Source organism: Lissotriton vulgaris, chromosome 6, assembly GCF_964263255.1.
Source record: "Lissotriton vulgaris chromosome 6, aLisVul1.2, whole genome shotgun sequence".
NCBI lineage: Eukaryota > Metazoa > Chordata > Amphibia > Caudata > Salamandridae > Lissotriton > Lissotriton vulgaris.
The window spans coordinates 327746142-327772860 of NC_141694.1; the positions used below are offsets into that span (position 1 = coordinate 327746142).

The 26719-nt window shown below is 44.2% G+C and overlaps 1 protein-coding gene across 2 annotated transcripts in view; it reads left to right on the forward strand.

Annotated features, from left to right (window-relative positions):
* The first annotated feature begins 3085 nt into the window (after positions 1-3085).
* YWHAQ (tyrosine 3-monooxygenase/tryptophan 5-monooxygenase activation protein theta) overlaps positions 3086-26719 on the forward strand; it is a 30135-nt gene continuing 6501 nt past the window's right edge. Inside the window, exons 1-4 of one of the 2 annotated variants that reach the window (XM_086926359.1) lie at positions 3086-3190; positions 3961-4330; positions 12739-12862; positions 20865-21028. In XM_086926359.1, the coding sequence (XP_086782485.1) occupies positions 4001-4330; positions 12739-12862; positions 20865-21028 (618 nt within the window). In that variant the 5' untranslated portion in view covers positions 3086-3190; positions 3961-4000. Of the gene's footprint in view, positions 3273-3960; positions 4331-12738; positions 12863-20864; positions 21029-26719 lie in introns of both variants that reach the window. The other variant, XM_086926358.1, reaches the window with a different exon arrangement.

Genomic DNA, 26719 nt, shown 5'->3' on the forward strand with positions numbered 1-26719 from the left:
TGTTCACCTTAGCACTTGCACCTTCACAGTCACCAACTGTATATATCACTACTCACCAAGTGCCACTGGGTTGTCACATGATTTGTTCTGTACAGTGCTGTTTAACTGTATTGCCATGTGAAAGACCTCCTCTTGTTTCAATTGGTGAATAATACCGCCTTTTTTCAAAAAAACCCTAGTGACTCCTTGTTGCTTATTTTTGTAATGCGAATTGCATACATTGTTAAAATTGCCTTCGTATGATACCTGTTGGGAATTGTTCTTGTTTACATTACACACCCATCCCAACGTGGTCTATGGGTTCCCTCCTGTTGCTCCTATACGGACCAAAAGAGTGGGCGCAGCCTAGCCTCAACCGGTCTCGGACGGGCGCAGACGGGCCTGCACTTGGCCCGGGTTTTGCCCGGGTGCATACTGCATTGTGGGAGCCCGCGCCCCCTTTTAAGCACCTCCTGGCGTGAAACAAACGTGTTGGCGCCTCCCTGGCGCTTGGGACTGTGGGCTTTGAAGTCCCCTCTGCAGGCGGATGAGCGTCAGCGGTGCTTGCGGTATTGCGGCACTGAAAATATGGGCACCTGCCAGGCATATACACGTCTCACAAAGTTTAGCAAATATGACATTTTTTGATTCATTATTTTCTTGCTGAACTTAGCTGGTCACTTTCTTTGCTTTCTACATTTTTCTTCATGGATATTTGCTACGGTCATATTATTTTCACCTGCATAGTTCTCTTGTTCTATTCTCATGCTTTTCAGTTATTTACATATTTTTGTTAGTTTGTCTGAAGGAAGCGGGATGTGTTGGGATAGAACGTTGAATGTGAGTTCCCTGCTTGGAACTCGGAATGATGCAGGGAGATCGGGATTCGACAAGGAGGCAGATGCTGCCATACAGGGAGAAATAAAGTTTGGTTCAACCACTCACAGCCAACTGGACTACCTTTCACAGAAGAGTCATAGGTTTTTCTCCAGGCCCTCTGTATCAGTTTACAGTTTTTTTTGCAGCTACGAGGGTCTCATTGAACCGTTCTTATTTATTTAATGTGATTTTATATAGCGCAAACTTTACCTGAAGGTGTCAGAGCGCTTTACATAAGAACCAATGTTAATGCATATGGATTTAGGATTACGTGTGTTACATAAAAGATACAAATAGAAAAAAAAACAAATGTACAAGTTGTAAAGACACACAAGAGAGTCACTCAAGGAAGCAATACAAATGGATAAACTCTAAGCGTCACATAGGAATGGTAGAGAGTACAATGGTCTACAGCATATACTAGTGATTGGAGTTATCTCTATATACATATATATACAAATAGTAGATTTGGGTGGGAGTAGGGAGGGTGGGAGCGATACAGGGGTATGTAAAAAAGGCAAATCAGAAACATTTGAGGATCGTCAAGGGGGAAACGAGGGAGAAGGGTAAAGGTCGAGGGAACGGATAAGATGGTGGGCCAGGGTCAGGAGAAAGAAGCGGCCAAGAGCAGCAGCAAAATGGCGGCCAGGACAAAAGAAAAAAAGTAAAGAAGTCCATGAGACAGTAAGGGTTGGTGCCCATTCTGGCATGTGACACGTGTCACTCAGTCATGTGGCATATGCCACAGCTTATTTGGCATGTGCCACAGCATGTCAGATTTCTGACATGCTCTTTCATGATTAACTGCAGATAATGCCAGATCCCATGAGAGTAACCCAGTGAGTATGACCCAAAGTGCCAGGAAAAGTACGGGGGTGGGTACATAGTTAAGGCAAATCAAAGTCAGGAAGGGAGAGGAGGTGTGTGGGCTCGGGTCCACTGGATCAACGCCGAAGACCATTTATTCATCTATGCGTTTTCATACAGCGCAGACTCCACCCAAAGGAGACGTCATGAGTTGAAGTAAACCTCTACTTTAACATATTCTCGTCAGGCTCCACATTAGAAGCTAACTGCAGATGGCTGAACAAAATAAAATTACTAAATTCCTGTAAATCCAAATGATGCAATTGTCGTTCCAGGGTTGTGGTGCATTCGTGAACAGTAATGTTGATGGTCATGGGGACCATGTAGTGGTCAATCCAGGAAATGGCCAAGGGGTAGAAACAAGTAAATTACTTATACTCGAAACCATAGGGTCGAGAAGGTGGTCAGCAGTGTGTGTCGAGCATACAACTAATTGGGATAGTTGCATGACTGTAAGGTCAGCCAGAAAATTGCGAATTTAACTGTCAAGAGCTCTATTTACCTCCCCAAATTGACGTGTATTATTGATGACATAGCAACAATTCAAGTACGACCTGTCAAAATGATTTATGTGCGTCAAAGTGATTTATGACATCAAATGACAGGCCTTAATCGTAATAAAATCTGCAGACAATAATCCCCAAAAACTCAATCAACGCCTCATGTGTCTGTAAAGTAAGTCACCGTAATGTGAATGTTGAAGTGGGCCAAATTAGGACGGCAAGATTTTGTTTTCAGATGAAAATTCTACGAAATAATAATTGAACGTAGAAAACTAACAGCAATCCACGAAGCACAGTGTACTATCCAGTATTTTGTTGTTGACAGGTTAATCCCGTAGTCAGCATTAAGCCTGTCGGAAAACTTTCGAAGCTACTTAAATGTGATTAACAACGATAATTTCTTCGAAAACAGAAAGTGCTCATCATCAGTGACCGGCCTGCTCGTTAATTCTGCGGTGACGGTCAGAGCTTCTGTCTGCAGCCTCCCCTTGTGAGGGCGCTGCAGGAAGTGGGGAACAGTCGGACCCACCCTCTCCGCAGTACTGCGGGCTATGCAACGCTGGAAGCAGAGCCTGTACGCACAGCTACTGTCTGCGGTCGTTCATTACCTCATGTAGGAAGGACCTCTGCACTAGTCTCTGCGCCACGCCCAGTCACAGGCCTCGACTTGTCATGCCCACACATCCTTCTCATAACTAGGCGGGGACTATCACTCCATCCCCATGGCGACAGTGACGTCATCCCGCCCTGGATTTTATTGGAGGAAACCCCGTGGCTTGCGGCCCCTGCCTACCATTCTAACCTAACTTCCTTGCCCAGTATTTAGCCCCGCCTTACCACTTTCCCCGAATTGGATAGAACGGCGACAGAAAACCCTGCCATTCATCAAGCACTGTGCGAGCGATTGGTCAAGACGAACGTCACTCCTAGTTGAAGCTCCGCCGCCTCGTCCGACTCCTCGGGTAGGTTGAGACGGGGAAGCCTCTTTTTTCCGCTGTAGCTCTAAGCGGGTCGAGTCGGTGGTGCAGCGCGGAGACTGTGAAGGTGAGCGTGGTTGCGTCTTCTGGACATTGGTCTTAGATTCGCAGGAGAAGGTGGCGGGCTGTAGAATTAAGATTTGGGACGAGAGCAGGTTCTCCTTTCGGGGACAGGAGGCAGGTTCGGGGTCGGTGGGCCTTACTGGCAGTAACTCCATCTTGTCAATGGGTATAACCATTGCAATTAGCGAGGGGATCTGCTGCAGTCCCAGCTTTTCCCCACCTTATGCATAGGTCCTATTAACTGTCGGGTTGGTCTTCATGGAATTGTTAGTGAGGCCCGTTGCACCCGCTCTTAGTCTTTAGGAAAATCACTAATTCCCCCCCCCCCCCCCCCACACCTGCTCCTCCGTGTTTTCTTCATTTGGAACGGGTAGCAAATGCTGCAAACGACATTGCGTGCGGGAGGGTGGTATGTCAGAATTGTCATTACATGAGGGCTGTTTTAAAGGGTCCACAGCATAGATGTGGACTTTGAGTGCGGTGGGGATGGTCATTAAATTGTGTGTATGGGGGTTAACTACTCTGCCAAATGGGCGAGGCGGTAACGTTTAACGTGCAGACGGCCATCTTAGTACAGGTGGGGCCGCTCGGAGGGCGTGGCCCTGCTGCTGCGGGCGCTAGGCGTGGTGCTGTTCGCGCGCGCTGTGCCTTGAGAATCGCGCCCTTACTCTCTCTCTCTTTCCCCACCGCAGGTCGCCAGCCCCGGTGTGTGAATCGCTCCCTCTGCCCGCCATGGACAAGGCCGCGGACACCAAGAAGGCCGACAACCAAGAGCGCCTTGAGCACATCCAGAAGGCCAAGCTAGCCGAGCAGGCGGAGCGCTACGATGACATGGCTGCTTGCATGAAGACAGTCACCGAGGAGGGCGGCGAGCTCACCAACGAGGAGCGCAACCTGTTGTCAGTGGCCTACAAAAACGTGGTGGGGTCTCGGCGATCCGCATGGAGAGTCATTTCCAGCATCGAACAGAAGACCGAAGGCAACGACAAAAAATGCGATATGGCGCGGCAGTACCGAGAGAAGGTGGAGCAAGAGCTCAAGGATATCTGTAAAGATGTGTTGGTAAGTAACGGCTAGAATCGCACGGTCTCTGTTGCTGCACATCTGGGCAGGGCCCTTGCGTTTTGACAGGCTTACCATGGGTCCTAAGTCCGCCTTCATAGCGCACGCGTGAAGGGTGTTTTCTTACTAAAATTCATACGGTACATTCATATAGTTTTTCGCTAGAGCGTGTAACTTTTCCACGACTAATCCAATACAGAAACACGAACGCATGCATATATATTTATTAGACCTTTTTGGATGGGCGATAAATCCCAAGATAGGAGCTTCAAGTATCCGAGTCCTTCCGCACCCCATGTTTTTTCTTAATCCGGCGAACGAGCAGCAACTAGAGATGAGCTCACAAGATTTTCCAGCAAGACGCCATGTGAAGCTCTTGAAGCAAGAGTTGCCTGAGCCATAATATTGTGCCCAGAGTAAACTATGCAAGTGAAACATTGCTTGTGTAATCCGTCACATTTTCAAAGACCAGCAGCTTTCAGAACAGTATGGGGTATCAAGAGTGTTACCGCTGTATATCTTGGCATGGACCTTTAAGTGCGACGTGTGGGCAGGATTTTCACCTGGAATATCTTCGATGGTAGAGGATGCCCCACCCAAGCCTACTGTAAACGTACAACACATCCAGGTGGGTAAATGAGTGCAGGTTCGTAAAACAATTGGCATATTATATTTTCGAAGGGCTCTGGTTTAATTTCCCGGTTTACCTTCTCACGGTAGCGCCTTGGAGTGGGAAAAAAGGCGAATTATGCCAATTCGGTGGAATCGTAACACCGGGAAAGATGGGGGTGTAAATTGACCGACCCGGAATATGCTGTCCGATCTGCCCAGAATGGTTTGAATTGCTTTCTGTGATGCATTTTTGGTTTCCTACAACGGGTTATTGTGCACTCGCGCAACTGTTTCGCGAAGTACTGCATACATTTAACAAGACTAGTAGAAGTCATCTACTCGTCCACCGTTCTGCTCATCACAGATTTTGAATAGGCCATTCTCTTGTTCTCTTGCTTGGTGGATGACAGCAGACCATATTGCGGCTCAGTGAGCCGCCCACTATGATTCAGTCCCATTTTCGTTGTACCATTGAAACTATAGCTTCATTGTTTACTTAAAACCCCTGGGTAAGGTTTGCTTGGTAAACTTGACCATGTGGCACTTAGATTTTCCCTCTGGTCCGTTTTACTGCCAGTGATTCTAGGGGAGAAGGCTCTTTTCCATTGTATTCTGTGCACATAATCACCTCATTCGTACGTGTCATTCCACAGTATTGGTTTATTTGTATTAGAATTTATTTCTTCTTGCTTGGGCCCGAAAGTGTCTTCTGTATAGCCTTATTGCAAGTCGAAGCTTATAACCCATGGTGAGTAAGTGTGCAGGAAAATTAAGAGCTAGCTTGGAAATACTCAATGGAAAGGGTGTTTATAGTTTGGCCTATCAGTGTTATCAACTAGTATCTGTTAATCACTACAGTAACGTTAAAACAACGCCTGTTGGAGGCATTGTTACTCTAAAAGATTTTTGAGTAGGGGTGGGCGGAATATTTTATTCTGCCTGCGAAATATAGCAAATCCTCGTTACTTTTGTAACACGTAGTTTATTTAGTCCAAATTATGCTAATCACCACACATTTATTTTTCCCTGCATGACTACAGAAACAGTACCCATTCACTGCATCTACAAAATCTAAATTCGGACTAACTTCTGTCCCATGCAACTAGTCAATCGGGACGAGCAGCGTAGCACAATACTTTATATTAGTCCAGCCAATGTCCAAGTCCTACATAACCTGCATATATTTTGCATTTGCGACTTGTGGCTCTTGATTATCGTACAAGAATATTGTAAACTGAGACTGGATGCTCCCAAAGGAGGGGGTTGTCAGTGTAAAGGGGTAATTGTACAGAGTGTACCAAAAGCAAGGATGGGAAGTAATTTTGAATAACTCGCATCTATCGTCAAAAACTAATGGGGCAAATGTTTTCTTTTCTGAGTAGGGAGCTATACTCAGGAGTTTGCATGAATCTGCTAGACATCCAGGGAAACTCCTCCAAAAATACCACGAGTGGTCTTTTACCAGTTCAGCCAGAGTACTAATGTATCCTGACCTTTTGGCCAGCGAAATCCGTGTATTACTCAGCAAGGGGCTCAATCACCAAGGCGAATAGCAGTGGATGACCTGTCTGGTGTCTCGATCAATCGGAAATGAGTCTGATAGCACTCCAGTTTACCCTCCATTCCTCGGTTATTAACAAAATTGTGCATCATACTATGGGTACATTATGGTGATTTTAACAGGTTGTCTGGCATTCACTAAGACTGTTCATTTCCCAACTTGCCTCGCTCAGTAATACAGACCACCACAGATTTTCAGAGCTAGTAACAATCTCTACTGGATGTCTGGAGAATCTCTCAACCCAATCAGTCTCTAGATTTAGGTTGTCTTTACTCTTAAAGCTCCGGTTATGGCAATATATTGCCCCCTTTCAATATATGCAAAAGGAACAAATGATGGGTAGAATGCTGAACAATGCAAACATTAACCCCAATCACAAAGATCTGGGTTTAATTCGTTGTTTTGCTCACCATGTCACCCCAGTTTCAACCCAGCCATATGCATAGGGGTTTTGTCCTGCTCCTCGTGGGAACAGTCCTGCCTGACCCGCCATGCCTCCTGTACCGGTAACAAGTATCCTGGGACCATTTTCTGGGCATCACCGATGAACAACCAGGCTAGCTTGAATCCAGTGGCACATTATGCCCAGACGTGGGTCCTGTGCTCACCCTTCCCACTTGGGGTGACAAAAGGAACATGTGTTGGACGGGTTGCTGAACAATGCAAACATTCACTCCTCGCCATCCTCCAAAAATCTCGCACATCTGGGTTTAATTCCTTGTTCCTCTGCTCCCCATGCCATTTCGGTTCAAACTCTGCCACTTGCACATCCGGGTAGGCCCTGCTCCTTATGGGAACAGCCCAGCTTGAACTGTCGGGCCAGGTTCTTCCTGGACCGGAAACGAGCATCCTATGACCGTATTTTTTTTTATTTTGTCACCCCGAGTGCGATTGCTGTTCCCAGACGTGGAAACCTGAACAGGAGTCCCTGGATGCTAGTTACTGGTCCATGGAGGACCTTGCTGGACCGGGTCAAGATTGATTTGCATATGACCGGGTTTAACCTGAAATGGCATGAGCAGGAAAAAACGATGGATTTGGACCCAGATCTCTGTACTGGGGTGAATGTTTGACATTCAACATTCTGTCCATCAGTTGTTCGTTTTCCCTTTGTATACATAACATGCCGGTTGCTTTTCTTCCACATATTCCTGGGCTGGTTTATAAAGACCAGCTGCTAAAACAGTTGGACGTAACGCTTCGTTAAATCTTAGGCTTTTATTTAATGTAATGCATACCCAAATTTACCCAGATTCAATGGATGTAGAGGGGCCCCATGGCACTTTAATTTCGAAATAAATGATTGGTTAGCTTATTTTGACCCAATTAGAGCATTTTTGGGCTTGGGCATTTTCTAACATTGCCTCACTAACTCGAGACCTCTAATTACTTAGTTATACCAAGCCCCAGTGCTCAGTTTTCTAAGTTGGAGGTAAACAATGATCCTAGCAGATGCCACAGTGTATCTAGAAATACTTGTTTTTGAATATTCTGCATTCTTCCCACCCAGTGAGAATTAATTTGCTTGACATGCGACGCAAGATGTATCCCAATACCCCATTGGGACGCCTGGGGTGTTAATATAAAAGTGCCAGACTTATGAAACTGGTTGGGAATGCCCAGTCCTAGCTGAATATTGGATTCAAATTACAATGACATATCACATCGCTCACAAATATACACAATCCTAAAATCTGCATACGAGGACTGTTTCCTTGGTCTGCTGCTGGGAGGGCCACCACTGGATTTCTAGACCTTGCTCTGTCCATGGTGTATGATTACTATGAAGTCGCAGTGCCCCCAGCCCCCTGATCAAAATATGGTAACTAGAGTACGTAAACAGGCAGAAGCATACACGATTCATTTACGTGTAGTATAAACTACGCCATAGAAGAATTGTTAGAACAATTTGACAAACAGTTGTCCAGAGTGGGTGTTTTAATAGGAAATTTACATTGTGCTCCCCAAAAAATTAGCGCACCATGCAAATATAAAAGTATAATGGGGGTTGGAAACACACTGCCTCAGTCCCAGCATAGTTCGCCCCTTTGCATCCTGGTAAATGCAGTACATAGTTCAAACTTACTTTAAAATTAGCTGGAGTTTTTCGCCAAAGTTGGTGCAGACATTTCTGTATATCTCTAGACACGTGTTTCTGGGTTGAGCCCTTCAGCAGTTTTAGAGAGCAGCAGTTTTAGAGAGCAGAGAGAAATCATCTGGGGTTGCTGGAAATGCTGCCAAGTTCCTCTCAGGTCACAGTACCACTCACAGGTGCATCTCCAAAGCTCTTCAGGTTGCTGGCTCAAGGGAGCCTTTTGAACAGAATGGGGGTTGGGAACACACTGCCTCACAGTCCCAGCACAGTTCGCCTTTCGCATATTAAAGTATGTACATGAGCACAAGGAGTTTTGCGTAATATGATACATAATGACAAAAGCTCCTTGTTTTCAGTTTTTACAGATAAATACAATGTTTCCTGTCTGCATGTATTTTTAAATGTGGATAAATACCGAAAATGGTGCTTCTTCAAGTGCTGTCTTTCATGAATAATAGCCTAACAGCTGAGCAGATGGACAGCATGGAAAATAAAAAAAACAGGATGGCATTTCTTTAAGTAAAGGCACTGTCAAGATGCATCTGTGGTATAGTACTAATATTTACCAGTGGATGTATTGTGTAATAATTGGCAGCTTAAATAGCTAAAACACGACACTCGTCAAAGTATTGTGTGTATCGATCAGTTAAATATGGAAATGTAGTTTTACAACTGCATTTTTAATCAAAATACATTTGGATAAATGTAGATAAAATGGCCCAAAAATAAACATGGATAAATACAGATTTTTTTTTTTTTTAAATGAACACCTTAAAACCAGGAGCCCTAATAATGAATCGTATATGAAAGTTTGAACAACTCCTACTTTTGGATACATATCTTGCCTTAATGGCATGCAATACTCCTTTTAGTGCTCTTTCAGTGAATATAATGCAAACCTTGTTCCTGACTCCAAATGATGACCTGGGCAACAGGAATTCCACACCCCTGGCTTTCCACAATGTTTGGCCTATTGCTTGTGTCATAAGAGAACAAGCCGGTGGTATCTGACATAACTTTCCCAAAGAACCCATATGGTTTATACCAGAGGGCTGCCAACTCTTTTTCTCTTTCCCCACCCCCCCTCTAAAATAAAACATTTTGGAGCCATGGGTCCGCTCTAAACCTTTGACAAGGCTTGGGGGAGGGGCTTATGAGCATTTCGGTGGGGATGTTTTCTATGCCATATATTCCACAATAATGTGAGACATAAAGTAGCGCATTAGTCCAGCTAAAAAACATGAATTAAGCACCAAAAGCCATCATAATTGTTTTTTCGTGAGCCTATCACGCTCCTCCGCCTCGATGCAACTTCACCTGCTGCAGGAATGATAACCATGCCCTTGAGCAACAAGAAATATCCTCCAATTACATTACACACGGTGAGATTTTTGTAAGACTTGGAAAAATTAAGTGATTCGCCAAGAATCACAGGATGTTGAGCGAATGCTGGGACTTGAACCTAGTTCGAGTCCATATTTCCCACAATGTGTTGCCCCCCTTTTTTGCAACGAATGTGCCCTTGGTCTTAAGGCTAGCAAGGAAAATGAGCTCACGTACCCTTTTTTTTATTTTTAAAAAGACATTATTGTAATACAGTGGGCTCCTTAATCCGCTGGACTAAAGTGCTGCCGCACCTGCTTTTCCAATCACACATACTGCCTCTTTAAGTGGGATGCCAACTCTGCCCTTTATTAAAAACAGCTCCCATCTTGCCGCATCGCAGTCACTGTCTTTTCTCCGATGCCCACAGTAAGGTGTCTCCTCTGCTACAATTTTTACTCGGAGCCCCAAAGGAAGTGGCCACTGGACGCTACCGCCTAGTGAGAAAAGTAAAACAGACATGTGGTTTAGCTGGCCCCGTATACTACTGTGATCCGGTGCCAAAGCACCTGCTGTAGCAGTTATGCCGACCATTCTGCAAAGCAGGCTGGCTGCTCTGTCCGCTCCATGGGCCATCACTCCTAAGCAGGAGTCACAAAACAGGCGTTCTGCCTATTTGTATAAAACCAAAACCTCTCTGCTCCACGAAAGCAATTGATTAAATCACCACATATAAAGAATGCTTGGGAACAAGTATAGACTTTAACTGGTTGGGTTACTTGAAGCTTCAGCGACCTAATTATTCTTCTTGAGAGGTAATGTGACAGTGTTGCCAGATGAGCTCTGTAGTGTGTCCTTTTTAGTGTACAATTATAAAAATGTGCTGAGGTATAGTATGATTACCTATTACATACATACACACCATATATTATAAATATAGAGAATTGACTGGCTTGGTCCCTGGATGAAATTCTTTTTAATAAAAGAAGGTCCCCCCCCGCTGTTTGTTGCTAGTAATCCATATGTTTATTTAGGCATTATCTGATTTTCATTGCTGATGTTGTGATTTATTACATATACGATTGCACCTTTCTAACCTGCTTCTTAAAAAATGATATACCCCGTGTGATATTCGTAGCAAGTCTTGTTAGCCGAAAGCACTTGAGATGCGGACACCTTGAAATTGCAAGCCCCCGAAAGCAATATTGATTGCTGAAAACAAGTAACCTAAGGTATCGCGTTGGTCAACTTGGCAACATTGCCGTTATCTACCAGGACCTTCTCAGAAATTGTCAACCGTAGAGTAGATCGCCTATCAACATTACTGTTGGCAAGATTGTGGAATGATCGGCCACCTGTTTGGATTGCGTATTTGACTGCAGTTACCACTGGGTAAGGTTCAGCTACAAAACAAAATTGCCTGAGTTGGAAACTAAAGTGAGATTAAATTCCGTGCACTAGCAGTGGCCAAACTATGCTTTTGGACGGGAAGGCGGGCTTATGCGCATTGCTTTTTAGCGCAATCTGGTGCACCGCTTTATCTGAAACAGTGTACACTCCACCTCAACTGGAGGGGTGGGGTGAAACGAATGCCTATTTTTGTGGCCTGTGCTAATTCTCTTGCTCAAAGTAAAACTCCTGGCCTTAGCAAAAGTGGCACCGCTCACGGTCACTAACTGCAGTGATTTACTCCGCAGTTGGGTTCGCCACTGCATTGAAAGCTTTTATGTAGCTAGGCTTGTGTCGAATGAAGACATGATATCACCACACTTGACTTATAAACCACCACAATGGGTTATTCGGATACTCCATCCATATGTGGTAAACTAAGTAAGCACTGGCATAGTCAAAACTGCAGCAGCCAACTCCAGACTTGTTGGATTTGTCCGTGCTTGTTTGGTATGGAAACATGTTATGTATCAACTTAACTGATTTGTGGCATTGTTTGTGCAGCGTATTCATTTTTTGACCATACAGTCTAGATCACTGACGCCGAAATGTATTGCAGGTGTTTAGGGTGCGAGTGGGAAATGTGTCTAAGGCTAAAAAGCGTGGAACCTACAAGTTTAGGGATTTTTTGATAATTGCTTGTGCCTTTTTTAGAATTTTCTTAAGATATTTAGTTTGTTGCACTTCAGGTTTACATATTATTGAACGCGCACTTTAAGTTACCCCCGTAACGTAAAATTGCTAATGGCTTTTTAAGATTATAGATGGGTTCTGGTGTGTGAACCGCATTATAGATTTTTTTTTTTCTCCTTCTTTGACCCCTTTTTTTTTTTTTTTTTTTTACTTGTCCAGGGAAATGCCATGGTTGTAAGTAGTACAAAAGGGGGTGGTGATGTACCGCTTTTGGCCGCCATGGGTGTGGCAGGGTATGCTCCGACGTGAGTCCCTTGCTCACTTTGCCACTGGATTCGAGCAAGCCGGGCCGAAGACTGATGGAATGCCAGAAACCGGTCCTCGGAAGCTTGTTTCCGGTCCAGGGAACACATGGCTTGGCAGTTCGGGCTGGACTGTTTCCATGAGGTACAGGGTCAGACTGATTTGCATAGAGCCATGTCTGAACTGGGGTGGCGGAGTGGGCTGAGGAACGGTGGATTAGGCCCAGGTCTTTTGACTGGGTGTGAGTGTTTGATTCAGATGCTCTGGCCATCACCACCCCCTTTTGTACCGCTTATGGTTGTAAGTATACTTGATATGGGACTGCACACCTAGTTTACCTTTTCTAAAGTTCTGGAAAATGTACCATGCCGCTTAATTGATGTTTATTCCACAACCTAGATTAAGGCTCTGCGTTTTCCCCTTTTATTTCAGCATTTGCTGGACACGTTCTTGATAGCGAAGTCTGAGAATTCTGAGAGCAAAGTCTTCTATCTAAAGATGAAGGGAGACTACTACCGGTACCTAGCCGAGGTAGCAAGCGATCAAGCCAGAGAAGGTACGTTTTTATTTTACTGAAATATTCTGTGAGTGTATGCAAGAAAATAAAACTCCTTATTGGTGTCAATGAATCCGTAATTTGTAAAATGTCGTTCAAAGGCTTACCACTTTTTTGTTTAAAGGCTCGTGCTAACAACTGGAATTTAGTAGTACTGGACTGAGTCCCTACCATTCCTGCAAACTGCTGGAGTTCTCGCGTCTCATTCTTTTGTACTAAGAATTCTGGTGCAGTGTACCAACAACCAAAGCAGAACTCGCTCCAGTAGAGGTCCGATCAACGAGGGGTGGGTGGTGGTGTTCTTTGAAAGGTACAAGAAAGGGGTGTGGGTTTTTCATTATATTTCAAAATTAAGATTTTGAGAACTTTATTGCCTGAGAGCAGCAAAAACGGTGAGCCTCTTGGTCTTAACACCTTCGCTGCTAAGGCAATTCCCCATCTGTGCTGGAAATTGCTATTTTCATTGTTTTATGACGAGCTGGGCTCGTCATCAGCACACGACCACTGTGCACCATGACGAGCCCAGCTCGTCATCAGCATCGAAAGGGTTAAACTACGATGCCATATCGCTAATGGTCCACGTGTAAGACTTAATGTACCAAATTAACAAGTTTATATGTAGTTCTGCCCTCGGGGGGGGGAAGCCAATTTGGAGTGTAATATGGGAGTAATGTGATTGAAGCCTGAGATCAGGCGTGCTTCTGCATTTAAGGAACTTTCAAGAGGTTTAAGGGATTTTGGGAATAATACAGGATGCCATTCCCATGGCTTAATTTTGGTAATATGAGGGCATAGTCTACTTATAAGTTATGGTAGGTGTACCTTTTTAGTATTTCTACAGTTCCTTAGAATTCAAAGTCCTGTTGAATAGTTTGGTGGCCTGGATTGAAAGGTCGTTCATCTATCCCCTTTCCTTAGCATGGAGGGTGGTGTTAGATAAGATGCACGTCTTTCCCCAAGATGCTGTGTTTGTAAATACTGAGGTTTGCACAAGCCTACAAATTAGGTGGTTTGTGGTTCCGAAAAGCAAAATTTTCATGGACCAGACACGTGGCCCTATTTATTGCTTTGTTCAGGATCCCAGGCCCCTCGTCATCCAAGCGACTATGATTAGTTGAACATGGGCTGTCTCTATTATATACTTGCTGTCTGCAGCCGCGGCCAAGTTGTCAATGTGGACACTAGCACAGTATGGAACTCCTCTAAATTTACTCCCACCGTATTCCCATTTCAGATAAGCCGGTCCTATGTTAGTCAAAACTGTTGGCATTGCATCGGCTGTGGGGTAGTTCGGTCCCAGGCGAGGGGGGTTAAATTCACTTCCGTTCTCCTACTTTCAGAATTACCATGCTGTAGTGGCCTAGTGCTCAGAATTTCTTACTGTGCTGCAGGAATTTCCACCTCTTACAGATGTACATCCACGTGGTGGATCTTCAGACCGTGCAGAATGACTTTGTCTTCTCTCGTTGCCTGACCCCCATTTCCCCAGGCGAACTGCTAGATAGACCTGAGGAACTAGAATTTTTATTTTATAAAGAGCATACCATAACCCACTTAACTTGCGTTGGATTTATAAGCCCATCCCCTTTGGTGTGCCCAAAGCTCTACACACCCTATGGACTTCTGCACCTGGCTTAGAAAAGTCATATGTGGTTTTCGAGCGTGATGTAGCGGACATCACACACACTAGTCCACTGTACAGAGCTTCTTATAATGCTTAGTTATGCAGCTGATACATGTAGCACCAAAAGGGGGCGGGTGGCCTTACTGTTGCTCCTGGCTTGGTGCCAGAAGTGTGAATGAATGAAGGGCCCTCTCCTAAGCGCGATGACTGGTTCAGTGGCGTAGCTTTTTACAATGACCAAGCCAAAACCTACTCTTCTACAGCCTCCAAGGCTGCTGCCCAAAGACATTTGGGGGCCCTATCAAGAATATATGCATTGGGTCTCCAATGGGTGGGATAACTGCAGCGTAGAGTGGGCATAGATGCGACACAGCAGCCTTAACCGCAGGGATTTTATAACATATGGAATAGCCAGGGTTGTGAGACCTAGCTGAGGATCATACCACCTTATACTTCTGATTGTACACATTGATTACAATTCATGTGGAAGCGACTGGAGGGGAAGAAATGGAAGGGGGTGGGAGACTTCAAGTTATGTATTCATTGCACAACATGTGATTCCTCTGCAGGTCTAAAGAAGGTAGAATGGGAAAAGTACATCTGTTAAACTGTGAATAGACCTACTGCATGTAGTTTAAACTTGGACCAATATTGTGAAACTCACATGGACATGCAATGACTATCTTGTGTTCCTGTTTCCGCCGCCTGTTGAAACAATTTGCAAACAGTCATGTTTGCATTTTGAGGTCTGGCCTCTGCAGCACATGCACTGCTCGGAGACGCATGCTGTTGTATTAGTGTCGATTTAAAGCTCCACCCATACTTTTCATTGGCTTGTCTTTTCCTTTTAAATGCTGGCTTCCGCCTTCCCCATTTGTAACCTCCCATGATGACTGTCCGTTTGTTTTCTGTTACAGTGTCTTGGTCTGTAAGCGATATTTTCTGTAACGAGTTTCTCCTACTGCAGGCACTACATGCCTTCCTGCAACATTCAGCGCACTGTGAGTGCTTGCACTTTCCAAGCAGCCCGGACAATGGCGGCCACTTCTTTGAAATAAAATTGGTCTCGCATTTACATGAATTGGAGCCGTTAGCTTTGTGAATGACCATGCCTTTTTATTTCTTTGTTAATTATCAAAACAGATAAATAAAAAGCATTGTCATTTACGATGCTAATAGCTTTAATTCTAATGTGGGACCGATTGCATTGCAAATGCTTGTTTAAAATGCAAAGTAACAAGTGGTGTGTGTATATATATATTTATGCACGAGTTAGCACTTGTACACTGATTATTATAAGTGTTAGTGACTTAGGGGTACAGTACGTGCTTATTACATCTAGTTTTTGCTGTTAGATCTGTCACTTGTATGCTTGTAACCTTACGCAGACTTACCCATCCCAGATTGCCCCCTATGTTTTAAGACCACCCACTCTTAAAAGCTACTTTTCATTGTAGACCATAATACATCTGCTGTAATGCCTTTGCCTTATGTGGATACCAGAGGTGGCCATCTTCACAGGATTGCTCCACAATAACTACTTAACCCCTTCGGGGCGGATGACGAGCTGGGCTCGTCATCGCGTAGCCTCCTCGCACGCTGATGCCGAGCCCAGCTCGACATGGAACATGCGATATTAAAAATCTCAGCGTGCGAGCAAAATCACGCTAGCACGCATGAGGTTAAGGTTGGAATGCATTCCCTATAGGTCCTAATTGGCCTATTGCAGTAAAGCCCTGCACGGGTGTTCCTACTTTCTTGTGCACCCTTCAATGGTTAAAGTCTTCTCTACCCAGCTCATAAGACTGGCCATGGTATCAACACTATGGTCTGATAAATACAGGCCTTTTTACTTGTGCCCTGCGGGTGGGAGGTTGCCCCCCCCCCCCCCCCCCCCCCCCCCCAAAATCTAGGGGCTGCTCATATAGTGCATTTATTTCAGTGTAGATAAAAACTGATGGGTACTGGATTCCATGGTACTCTGTGTGCCTGTTGTAAAGCATGCTGATACTGTCCAGCTGGGTACACCCGCCTCTAGACCAATTGGCATAATCTGTTGCCCTGCATTCTGACTTTCTAACACAAATCAGGGGAGAAAAATGTCATACAAGTCATCATGCTAAAGCACCAAAGTTATACAAACCTTGTCCAAAGAATATATTGAAATAAATGTTCCATGCTATGCTCTTTTTCTGTCCTACTGTTTTGCTTTAAAAAGAGTGCCTGTAGAGAAATATAATGAACTGTCCATTACTGCGGCTCACGCCATAAAAAAATAAGTGTACACACTGGCCTCATCGCCAATAAAGTCAAGGTTTGTTTGTCACAGGGATGAAACGCAAGAAAACAAAGGTACCTATCCACGTGCTTCAAGGCACAGCGTCAAGTGCATGTCAACTCTGCTTGAGGAACAGGGTCATGGTACTCCATCCAAGGCAGCTGAGGCCTATATCAATTTCGTTGTCAAAACAAACACCAGCTGCCATATCGTTAGGCCAGATTATCACTGTCACTAATCATGATGGTGACCTGCTGAAATGGATAATTGCACGTCAGTCTGGTAACTGACACGTTAGGCCTCTCACTAATACCAATAGAACTGCTGTTTTTTTTTTAGATATACAGCCTACAGGCCAGGCCCGTAGAGTCAAATGGTGCCTGGGTGTGCCGCAGGATTTCCAGGTCAATTTATTGGTTGAGGCTGGATGTGAGATGCTTACCTGTTTAAATGAAAACTGTGCAGATGTTGATGTCCTTACGGCCTATACCAAAATTTGCACTCAGATGGCCTCTGATTTCTTGCGGCCCTGTAAGGAGCAGCTAATATAAGGGGAGAGATGGTTTGACCGTAACTGTTGAGTAGCGCATTGTAAGCTGCTGGCAGCATTGAAAACCAATCCACCTGATCATTCCACCATAGCAGCACTAAGGAAAAGCTATAAAGTGGCTCTAACAAAACGGAAAAAGGAGATTAGAAATGAGGCTTGGAACGAGTTGTCTATTGACGTTATTAACAATAGTGCCAAATTTTGGGTAGTTGTCAAACCCTTTTTCCAGGACTCTATTAATAATCTCCTTGATTGTAGTATCCAGGAGCAGGCCTGGTACAATCACTTTAAATCTGTGTATGATGAGGTTACCCAAGGTCGCACTGGCACCACATTTGAGATTGAGGCTTATTCCCTGACCTTCACAGAGCCAGATGTAGCAGAGGACATAAATCAAATGACGAGCAATAAGGCCCCTGGACCGGACTGTGCCCTAGCCGATCTTTTTAAATCTGACAGACATGGTCCCAAATTCTGGTTAATGTTTTTAGTAAAGGCTTGTATATCAGGTCTACCTAGTTCGTGGTCGGTGTCAGTAATGGTGCCTATCTTCAAAAAGAGCAACAGAGGGGACCGCAGTTATCAACCCATTTCATTTGCTTGGTAGGGTGGTACTCAGCCAACCCGTGAGTTTACAATCTGAAACCAAAACCCTTTCAGATCTGCAATATGTATTCAGGAAAGGCAGGGGCACAACTGATCAAGGCCTCAATTTACACCTTTTTAATTAGGAAGTATACAGTTGCCAAGAAGTCTGTCTGGCATTTATGGACCTTTCCTCTGACCGAGTGAATAGGTCCAAATTATGGGTTATGCTCCTCAAACTAGGTGTAGAGAAATATTGTCCATTTCCTCTCCGATCTGCATAGGGATTTAACTGCCTCTGTGATGATCAAAGGGGCGATTACACCTGGTGGAATACGTATTGCCAATGAAGGTGAAGTATGCAAAGATATTCCGCGTGTAGGAACGCCTGATCCAGGCACTCCTCTATGCGGACGATGCTGCCCTTCTAGCACTAACGGCGGTAGGGTAACAAATTTTAAATTCCTTCACTGGTTTTATGAAATCCTTAGATCTAGGTGTCAATTTTTCTAAATCCCATATTATGATAACTGGTTGCAAACCGAAAACTTAACTTTTCACTGCTAGGGTCTCTACCTTTCCCTATCTAGGAATTATTTTTGACGATCGAGGTACATGGACCCTCTAAATACATGCCAAAAGAAATGTTCTGGCCAGATCTACATCAGCTGGGCTTTGCACGTAGACTATGTGCCAGTCCAATGCAAGCCCTTTAAAAAAATATATGGAGCGAAATGCATCTCCCTCACGATGTATGGCGCAGATATCTGGGGGATTAGGAAGGCAAAGGAAATTAAAGTTGTCGAAGGTTTTTAAAAAAACTTGTATCTGTCTCACAATCCACTTCTGGCTACATTGTCCATCAGGAGTTTGGAGCTGGCTTTCTGGAGGATTTAATTGCTATTGCAACTCTCCTGAAGTGGATCTCTACTTGGTTAAACCCTGAGTTGAACCGTGAAGTATTAAGAGACTGCCTGGCTCTTGATCAAGCGAATCTTATCCCCTGGCTGTGTTATGTCCCTAGGCTGATAAGGAAATTGGGTCGACCAGAGGTTCACCAACTTATCTCCTGATAAGTTGGTGAAATGGGCGCAGGATTCAGATTTGTTAATGGCTGCCATGGAAAAAGAAGTTGGTAAAACCAACCGTAAGAGCTCACCATTTGTTAATAACATCTTGTGCAATTCAACCATACCTGAATACTGTTACACACCCCAACCACCGTTTTCTTCTGGTCAGATTCAGGTTGAATCAACTTCATTTCCTCCTTGCTGATCCTCCGGGATGGAAAAGGGTGGAGGATTTGGGAGTATGTTCCTGTGACTACTTTTCTACCCAGGACACAATGCACTTTTATCTTTTTTTTTTTTGTGTGAACTTTTTTGCACATTCGGAAGAGTTTTATTCTACAAATTTTAAAAAATAAAGGTTTCTTGCAAGTCAAACCAGCACTTCTCTATTTGCAGCTGCTATCTAATGTGTGGGAGACCTTTTAGTATAGCTAGCTTTCTTACCCTAGCAGTTAGATTGAAGAAAAAAATCAAGAAAAAGGCAACTGATTCTCATCTAGTTTGAATTAAATTTAATTATGTCTTTAATTGGACGAGTGGTTTTTAAGAACATCCAAAAAAGAATTATCTGTTTGATATGCATCCAATGTTTGAAACTTTTTATTGTGATTCATGGTTTTACAACGTAATTTTATGTATTGTATAGTATGCTTTTATGGTTTTAAATTAACCAAATAAAGTACTTTTGACTCACACCTGTAGATTAAATCCTTTCCTTAAAGTCTGCTGTAGCGTTAGAGTGAAGATCTGAGCTCCTAACCAAGAATGGCTGGCTCATTGTCTTGTGCAGTAGAACAATGGCCAAAAGGAGTAGGCACAGCATGTGGTGGGTCTCGGCGTGGCAGTGAGGCCACTGGGAGTGGCTGTGCTCTTCGAGCGTCACAGCCAGATCTAATGTTACTTGGGTTTGAGTTGTAAGGGGGTGGGCTGTGTAAGGGAGACTGATTATATGTAGTGGCCATCTAAAACTCTACCTGTGTCTCTAGTAGCAGACAGACGAGCCACAGGCGCCTATTTCCATACAAATTTGGAGTGGACTCTGGCTCCCCGCAAATAAAGCTAACACCCAAATAGGCAAAAATAAAATTGTTTCACAGAACAATTTTTATTTTTTAAACATTGCTGTGAAAACAATTCGGTATCAAAATAACAAAGGGGATGGAGAATAGACCTGGCAGGATCGTAACGAAATTGATTGAGCGGGGAGAGCCAAAAGAAGTGTGACAGCAGAGTGGAGAAGAATGATAAATGTGAAAGGAAGTGTAAAGTGAGAATAAAAGACAATGGGGAGTAGTGTGGGAATTAAAGATGTAGAGAAAGTGAACGTGGAGAAGACTGACAGGAAAGTGGTAGAGGATGTGGCATAACAGTCAGATTGTCCATGTAAAGCGTTCTAATACCTTTGGGTACATTTTGCGCTATATAAAACTACAAATAAAGTGAATGACTAAGGAAACAGAGGGGAAGACAGTAGAGGGTGTCATGTCAAACATTTCCTAGTCTTAGAAGGAAGGTGGTTACTACCTCACATGCACTACACGGAAATGTGTTTACCTAAAGATCAGGTGAGGATACCCGTGTGTGTGAGTTGCAGTGGAATAATGGTGTCTAGTCTTGGCCAGTGCTACTGACCCAATGAGTTTAGGAAACTTAATTTATCAATGATTTCTCCCAAATCACTTCTGATACTATGCAGTGTTTCTTGAAAGGACGTTATCTTCAAATGTGGGCCACTTTTTCCTCTCCGTGCCCGGACCTAATTTTGTTCTCAATCGGACCTTGTGGTGTTGCATGTGCCCAGGTGTTCCCACTTGTTACAGTTCTGTCCAATTGTACTTAACCGGTTTTCCTACTGGTATGTTTCTTTCTAAACGCCACTTCTATTTTATTTTCAGAAACGATACAGTCCTCGCAGCAGGCTTATCAGGATGCTTTCAATATCAGCAAGAAAGAGATGCAACCAACACATCCAATTCGTTTGGGACTAGCCCTTAACTTCTCTGTTTTTTACTATGAGATTCTCAACAGTCCTGAAAAGGCGTGTGCACTGGCTAAAACCGTAAGTTCTAGGCATAATTTCATTTTTTATTGTTACTCATTACGTTCTTTGTAGAATTTTGTGTTGAGGGGGGAGAAAGCATTTACGGGGGCACAGTATTTTATTAGTTTACAGTTTCTAGGTCTCGTCCTATTCCATTCCGCAAGGAATGAATAGGACAAGACTATTGGGGCGAAACTAAGAGCTAAACTAAGCTCTCAAAAATGCGGATTTCCAGAAGTGCATGTGTCCCGTGCACACGCTTCTATCCGCCTGCCTGCCTCGCCACACCACATCAAAGCCAGCCATCTGTTGCTTCCCCAGCGTGGTGCAGCCAGCAGCTTCACTTCAAAGGTATCCGCTCCGCCCCCTGCTGCTTTCATTTCGCGGCCACGTTTTTTCTGCCCCTGTTATGCTTGTTTTTTGTGCCTTTCTGCCCCTATTAGACCCGTTGTTATAGATATTTACGCTTGCTAGGTATTTACGCTTGCTAGGTAAAACACAATTGCTCTGCCTGTAAACCGGGTCAGTGCAGGCAGTGTATATTTTCTCTGGTGTGCAGGCACAGCCCAGGGCCATTTACTGTAATCTCAAGCCTGCTTCTCCTGCACAAGCCGGCCTCTTTATGTCGACCCCCTTGAAAGCTCAGTGTGTTGTGCCCATACGGTGCATTTCTTGAGGGTGCTGCAGCCCTGCACACAGCTGCCACCTACCGCACAGTCACATGTATCACACTAAATCACCAGCACGCCATTCTGTTTTATGGACGGCGATTCCTTAGGGTTTCTCAAAGAAGGCGTATGTGAGGCTGGGTGGGGCCTGCCTAGACCGGGGGCTTGCGGTGCTGTGTGTACCGCCATCTCACTGACTTCCACTTGCGGGTACTGGGCAACAAATCCCTTTACCGCCCCAGTCATAACCTAGGCTTTCAGAATGGTAAATTAAAAGCTGAAGTCGGGCCCGTGTTATGGCATGTTTTCGGGATTTGTAGGAACAGAATGCAGGGCTGAGCCCCATCACAGCCCTCTACGTGCCGCTAAACACAATCCTCAGACCACTCCAGGAGCCTCACACTGCGGCATGTTGCTGCGCTAGGAGTCTGGGATTTTGAGATCAATGTTGGTGCGATTTGAGACCGGGGGTGAAAGGGCACTCCCTGTCTGTTTGCCGGGATAGTTCCATAGGGGGCGTCATAGCTGCGAGTTTGTTTCTTGAACTGTTTGCGGGGCACTGTGCATTCTCAGTGGGTATGTGTTTGCTTCAGAGACATGTTTGAGAGGTGCGAGTTAGAGGGTTGCTTTAGAGAGACGGCCCCAATAAAATGTCTGTAATAAAAGGGAGTCTAGGTCGCACCTGATTCCCGCTGCACTAACCTATATGGCCTTAAAGATGTTAGGCTCTGCCCAGTAATATTAGATCTCCTCTTTAAAAAAATAAAAAGATAAAGCCTCTGTTGCTAGTCTTGTATCTGACCACTGGATCTTCAAATTGTATGCAGATTATTGTAGCAGGAGCATTGACCAACTGAGCTCCCTTACTTTTAGAATGCTGCCTATAAGATCATCCAAGCCCCCAGTTGTTACTCTAAGAGCTTTGCAATGGGGGGGCCTGTTTAACGGTGCTGCCTTGCACCCTGCACACGGTTGACACCTACAGTCCTACTCTCCTCTGTGTTGATTACGCCCACCTCTCACCCTCCCCGCGTTGTCTCAATTTTCCCCGTCTTACACGGTTGACACCTACAGTCCTACTCTCCTCTGTGTTGATTACGCCCACCTCTCACCCTCCCCGCGTTGTCTCAATTTTCCCCGTCTTACATCCGGTGTGTGTGTGTTTCACCTACAGTCCTTCTCTCCTCTGTGTACGTATGTGGTGTGCTCACCGACAAAATTAGGCTCTTAAAAAAAAAAAACTTAAATCATGCTGGATAGCATCAAAGATCAAAAAAAACTGGGCAAAGCAGTTTCGTCACAAAGGCAAAATCTATTGCCGTGCAAATGCTTGTTGGTGAAGCTATCCCTTTAACCCGAGTGTGGTTTTCATTGCTAGGTGCATACAACCTCCTGCACAAAGTAGTTACGTGATCAGGTGTCCCAGTGTCCACACACTTCATCGTGTCTTATATGGGGAGCTTGTTTCATAAATTATGCAATGTGGCTGCAGTGAGGGCAGGTTCTGCTTCTGGGCCTACAGAACTACCCGAGGTTTAGGATTAACCTACCCACTTGCAGGAGCAGCACACCCCTGCATTCTCATCAGGCTCAAGAAAAGTCTTCATTCCATGAGTAATGCTTATAAAAGTAATTTAGTTTGTATACTGTGCTTTTTTGCAACAGTCCGCAGCATCGCTGTGCTATAGCTATAGTCAAATGAACTGATTGCCATTACATAAACAGCCCTGATTCTATCGCCTTCCCACGGAGAAACAGCAGTGCAAAGTTACTTAGATTCCAACTTGTAACTTGCAAACTTCATACAAATGAGCACTTGCACATAACTCACTGTGTAATCTTTGCAGACTTGCACTTCTATATTCTGAGAAAATGCAAAGCAAAGAAAGGGCTGGACATACTGATTTTAGTTATGCAAGTGTCAGGGCGTGCAAACCCTTCCCCTCTTGAATCCCATTCTACTTTTTTTTTTTTTCCCCGTTCCCTCTCAGCGCCCGCTACTTCCCTGCTTCGTTACCGAGGCTCCCACCCCCTCTTCTGTGTGTGCATGTATGCTCCTCCAGATGATCCCTCCAGCCTCCTCTGTCTATCAGAAACCTCCCTTGCAACTGGGAGGAACAAGCATTTGCAATGCAGTTGGTCTTGCATTACTGAAAGTTGGCGTTGCATTATTATTAGCAATGCCAGTAGCTCAAACTTTCAGTAATGCGAGACCTATTGCATTGCAAATGCTTGTTCTTAAATCTTGTAATGTAGACTTAGGACCAAAATGGCTGTATCTAATGAATGCTTTGCACGTGGGTCGATTTTTTTTTTTTTGATTTTTTTTTTTTTTTTTGATTTTTTTTTTTTTTTTTTAGACACGGAGAATGTATACCTCCCAAAAGTGGATAGACATCGTTAATATACTGGGCTTTTTTTCTTCACTAATATAGCAAGTCGTTGACACTTGCTTTACAAAAATAAAGTTTTGCAAGAGTCGCAGCGGAGACCAACTCGCTAAAAATTGTACTTTTTATTTTTTTTTAAACTCTTGTTTTGATCATTTTAAAGTTACCTATTTTTGACGCGGTGTAAATAGTACGTACTGTGCAGAGGTAGCTACACTCAACAGTGCTGCACTTTGGGACCCGAATCCTAACTTTGTCACAGGGGTGTCGAAAGTGTATGCACAAACAAAAAAGGAGGGAGAAGGAGGTTAAACCTGGCCAGGTCGGCCTCCAGTCTGTGTACGAAATACAGGAACCCTATGTCAAGGGTCCAGAGACCTGGTAGGTGTTTGTATGGTCACTGCTTACTTAGTCAGTGTGTACCAAAAAATGTGTAAGAAAGAAATTTCTTTCTAGAGTCCCCTCACTCACCGGGGTTGCCCCACGGTGACATGCTTCATCATTGGGGCCATCCCAGTTCTCTACGAAAAGGGGCGTGCTGCGACAAGGCGACTACGCTGGAGCACTGGTTTTGTGAGATGACTATGTGTGGTGCATGTGTAGTGATGATGGAGTGGGTGTGGAATTAAAAATACCGTGCTAGTGGGCCTCAACAATTTATTTTGCTCCTAGTGTGGTATAAAAAATTAAAAAGGGGTAACACTGTGTTCCAACTTTTACTGAGTTAGATCAGTGTCAAGGTCACAAGTATGCGGTCGGGTGAGGAAGCACCAGGTAGTACCGAGCGGGTCTGCCGATAGGAACAATGTTTCCACGAGGCGTTCCTGCCCTTGCCTAAGACCATGGGGTGTAATCATACACTCTTTTATAAATCAAAGTGAAATACAAAACGTATGTATGACAACACGCATGTTTACTAATAACAGCGTTCATTGTAAATAAATATATTTTTTTAGCAACACTTTTTCATTTGAAAACAGGAGTGGCAATACAGGGCTGGACCCTGTATGGTCCTGAAGAAAAGCTTGGGGGAGCTTGAAACATGTTGACCTTGACACTGATCTAACTCAGTAAAAGTTGGAACACAGTGTTACCCCTTTTTAATTTTTTATACCACACTAGGAGCAAAATAAATTGTTGAGGCCCACTAGCACGGTATTTTTAATTCCACACCCACTCCATCATCACTACACATGCACCACACATAGTCATCTCACAAAACCAGTGCTCCAGCGTAGTCGCCTTGTCGCAGCACGCCCCTTTTCGTAGAGAACTGGGATGGCCCCAATGATGAAGCATGTCACCGTGGGGCAACCCCGGTGAGTGAGGGGACTCTAGAAAGAAATTTTTCTTTCTTACACATTTTTTGGTATACACTGACTAAGTAAGCAGTGACCATACAAACACCTACCAGGTCTCTGGACCCTTGACGAAAGTGTATGCACATCAGGCAAGCGGTGCACATTTCAGCGCAGAGAACATGCTCCTGTTTAGCACCATCTTATAAACCTAACTATTTCAGGACCGAAAAATAGCCTCCGTCTTATCCAAGAACGTTAGGTTTGGTGTAGTTATGACCACTTTATCACCTTATTTTAACAGGGTTTGTTAGCTCGTTTATCAACATTTTGATATTGCGCTCACATTAGTAATAAAGTAACCAAGGTTAATAAGTCTTATTGAGTCAAACGTTCTATAACTGTTCACTTGTGTTAAGGACAGGCCCTCTTAAAACATTTTGTAACTCATTGACACCAGCTACATCCTAAACGGTGATGGAAGTGACAGGCAGTGGCTTCAGTTCTGCTTTTCGCGGTGTAACGAATTATCACTTGGAGAATTAATTTTAATAGTGTGGGTTTTCATTATCTGAAGCGATCCGCGTAAACTTTAGTTTCATTGTGTGCATTCTATTAATTTGGTTCGTTTTTTTTGATACCATGCCACCGGGAGCCCAGGAACGGATATTTACGTTTGGGATGTAATGGTTTTTTTTTTGTTAAGTGTGTGCTGTTATTGAGTAGGCACTCACTGTCTGTCCGTTTGGTTCTGTTTAGCAGTATAATAGTAAAGTAACTATGTTAATGTTGTTCATGCGTCAAGAAACTAATGTTTATTAATGCTCATAATTGCGTGAATGGGTGATGACTGACTTTTAGTGAGTGGACACCTGTTAGCACCTCAAACAATACAGCCACTTCCGAACTCTAAAGTCCATACCTCGCTATTTGTGGAACGTACATCGAATACTGAACCACATGGCCTAATTGTGTATAGCCATGGTCTGTCTGCATCGACCGACCTAGAGCAGGATTAGGGAATCATTGATCTGTTGTGGACGTGAATGTTCTTGCATGGCATGTGACTTCGCCTTATGTGTGTCTGTTGTATACTTCTAAGGTTTTTTTTTTTTTTTTTTTTTTTTGGGCACCAAGTTGGAAGGCTGAGCACTTCACTCAACTGATATTGCCTATGACCAGTCAATGCTAAATGGGTCTTGCACACCCATGTGCACAGATTTTTCAGGGAAATGCCTAGTTTTCCTTCAGATTCCTCGTCTAGGTCTGGCTTGGCTGCACAGCTGTGTTTTCCGTATTGCTACCAATTCTCTAATCTACATAGTTGACTTTAGCTCCACCCAGAGAAGTATA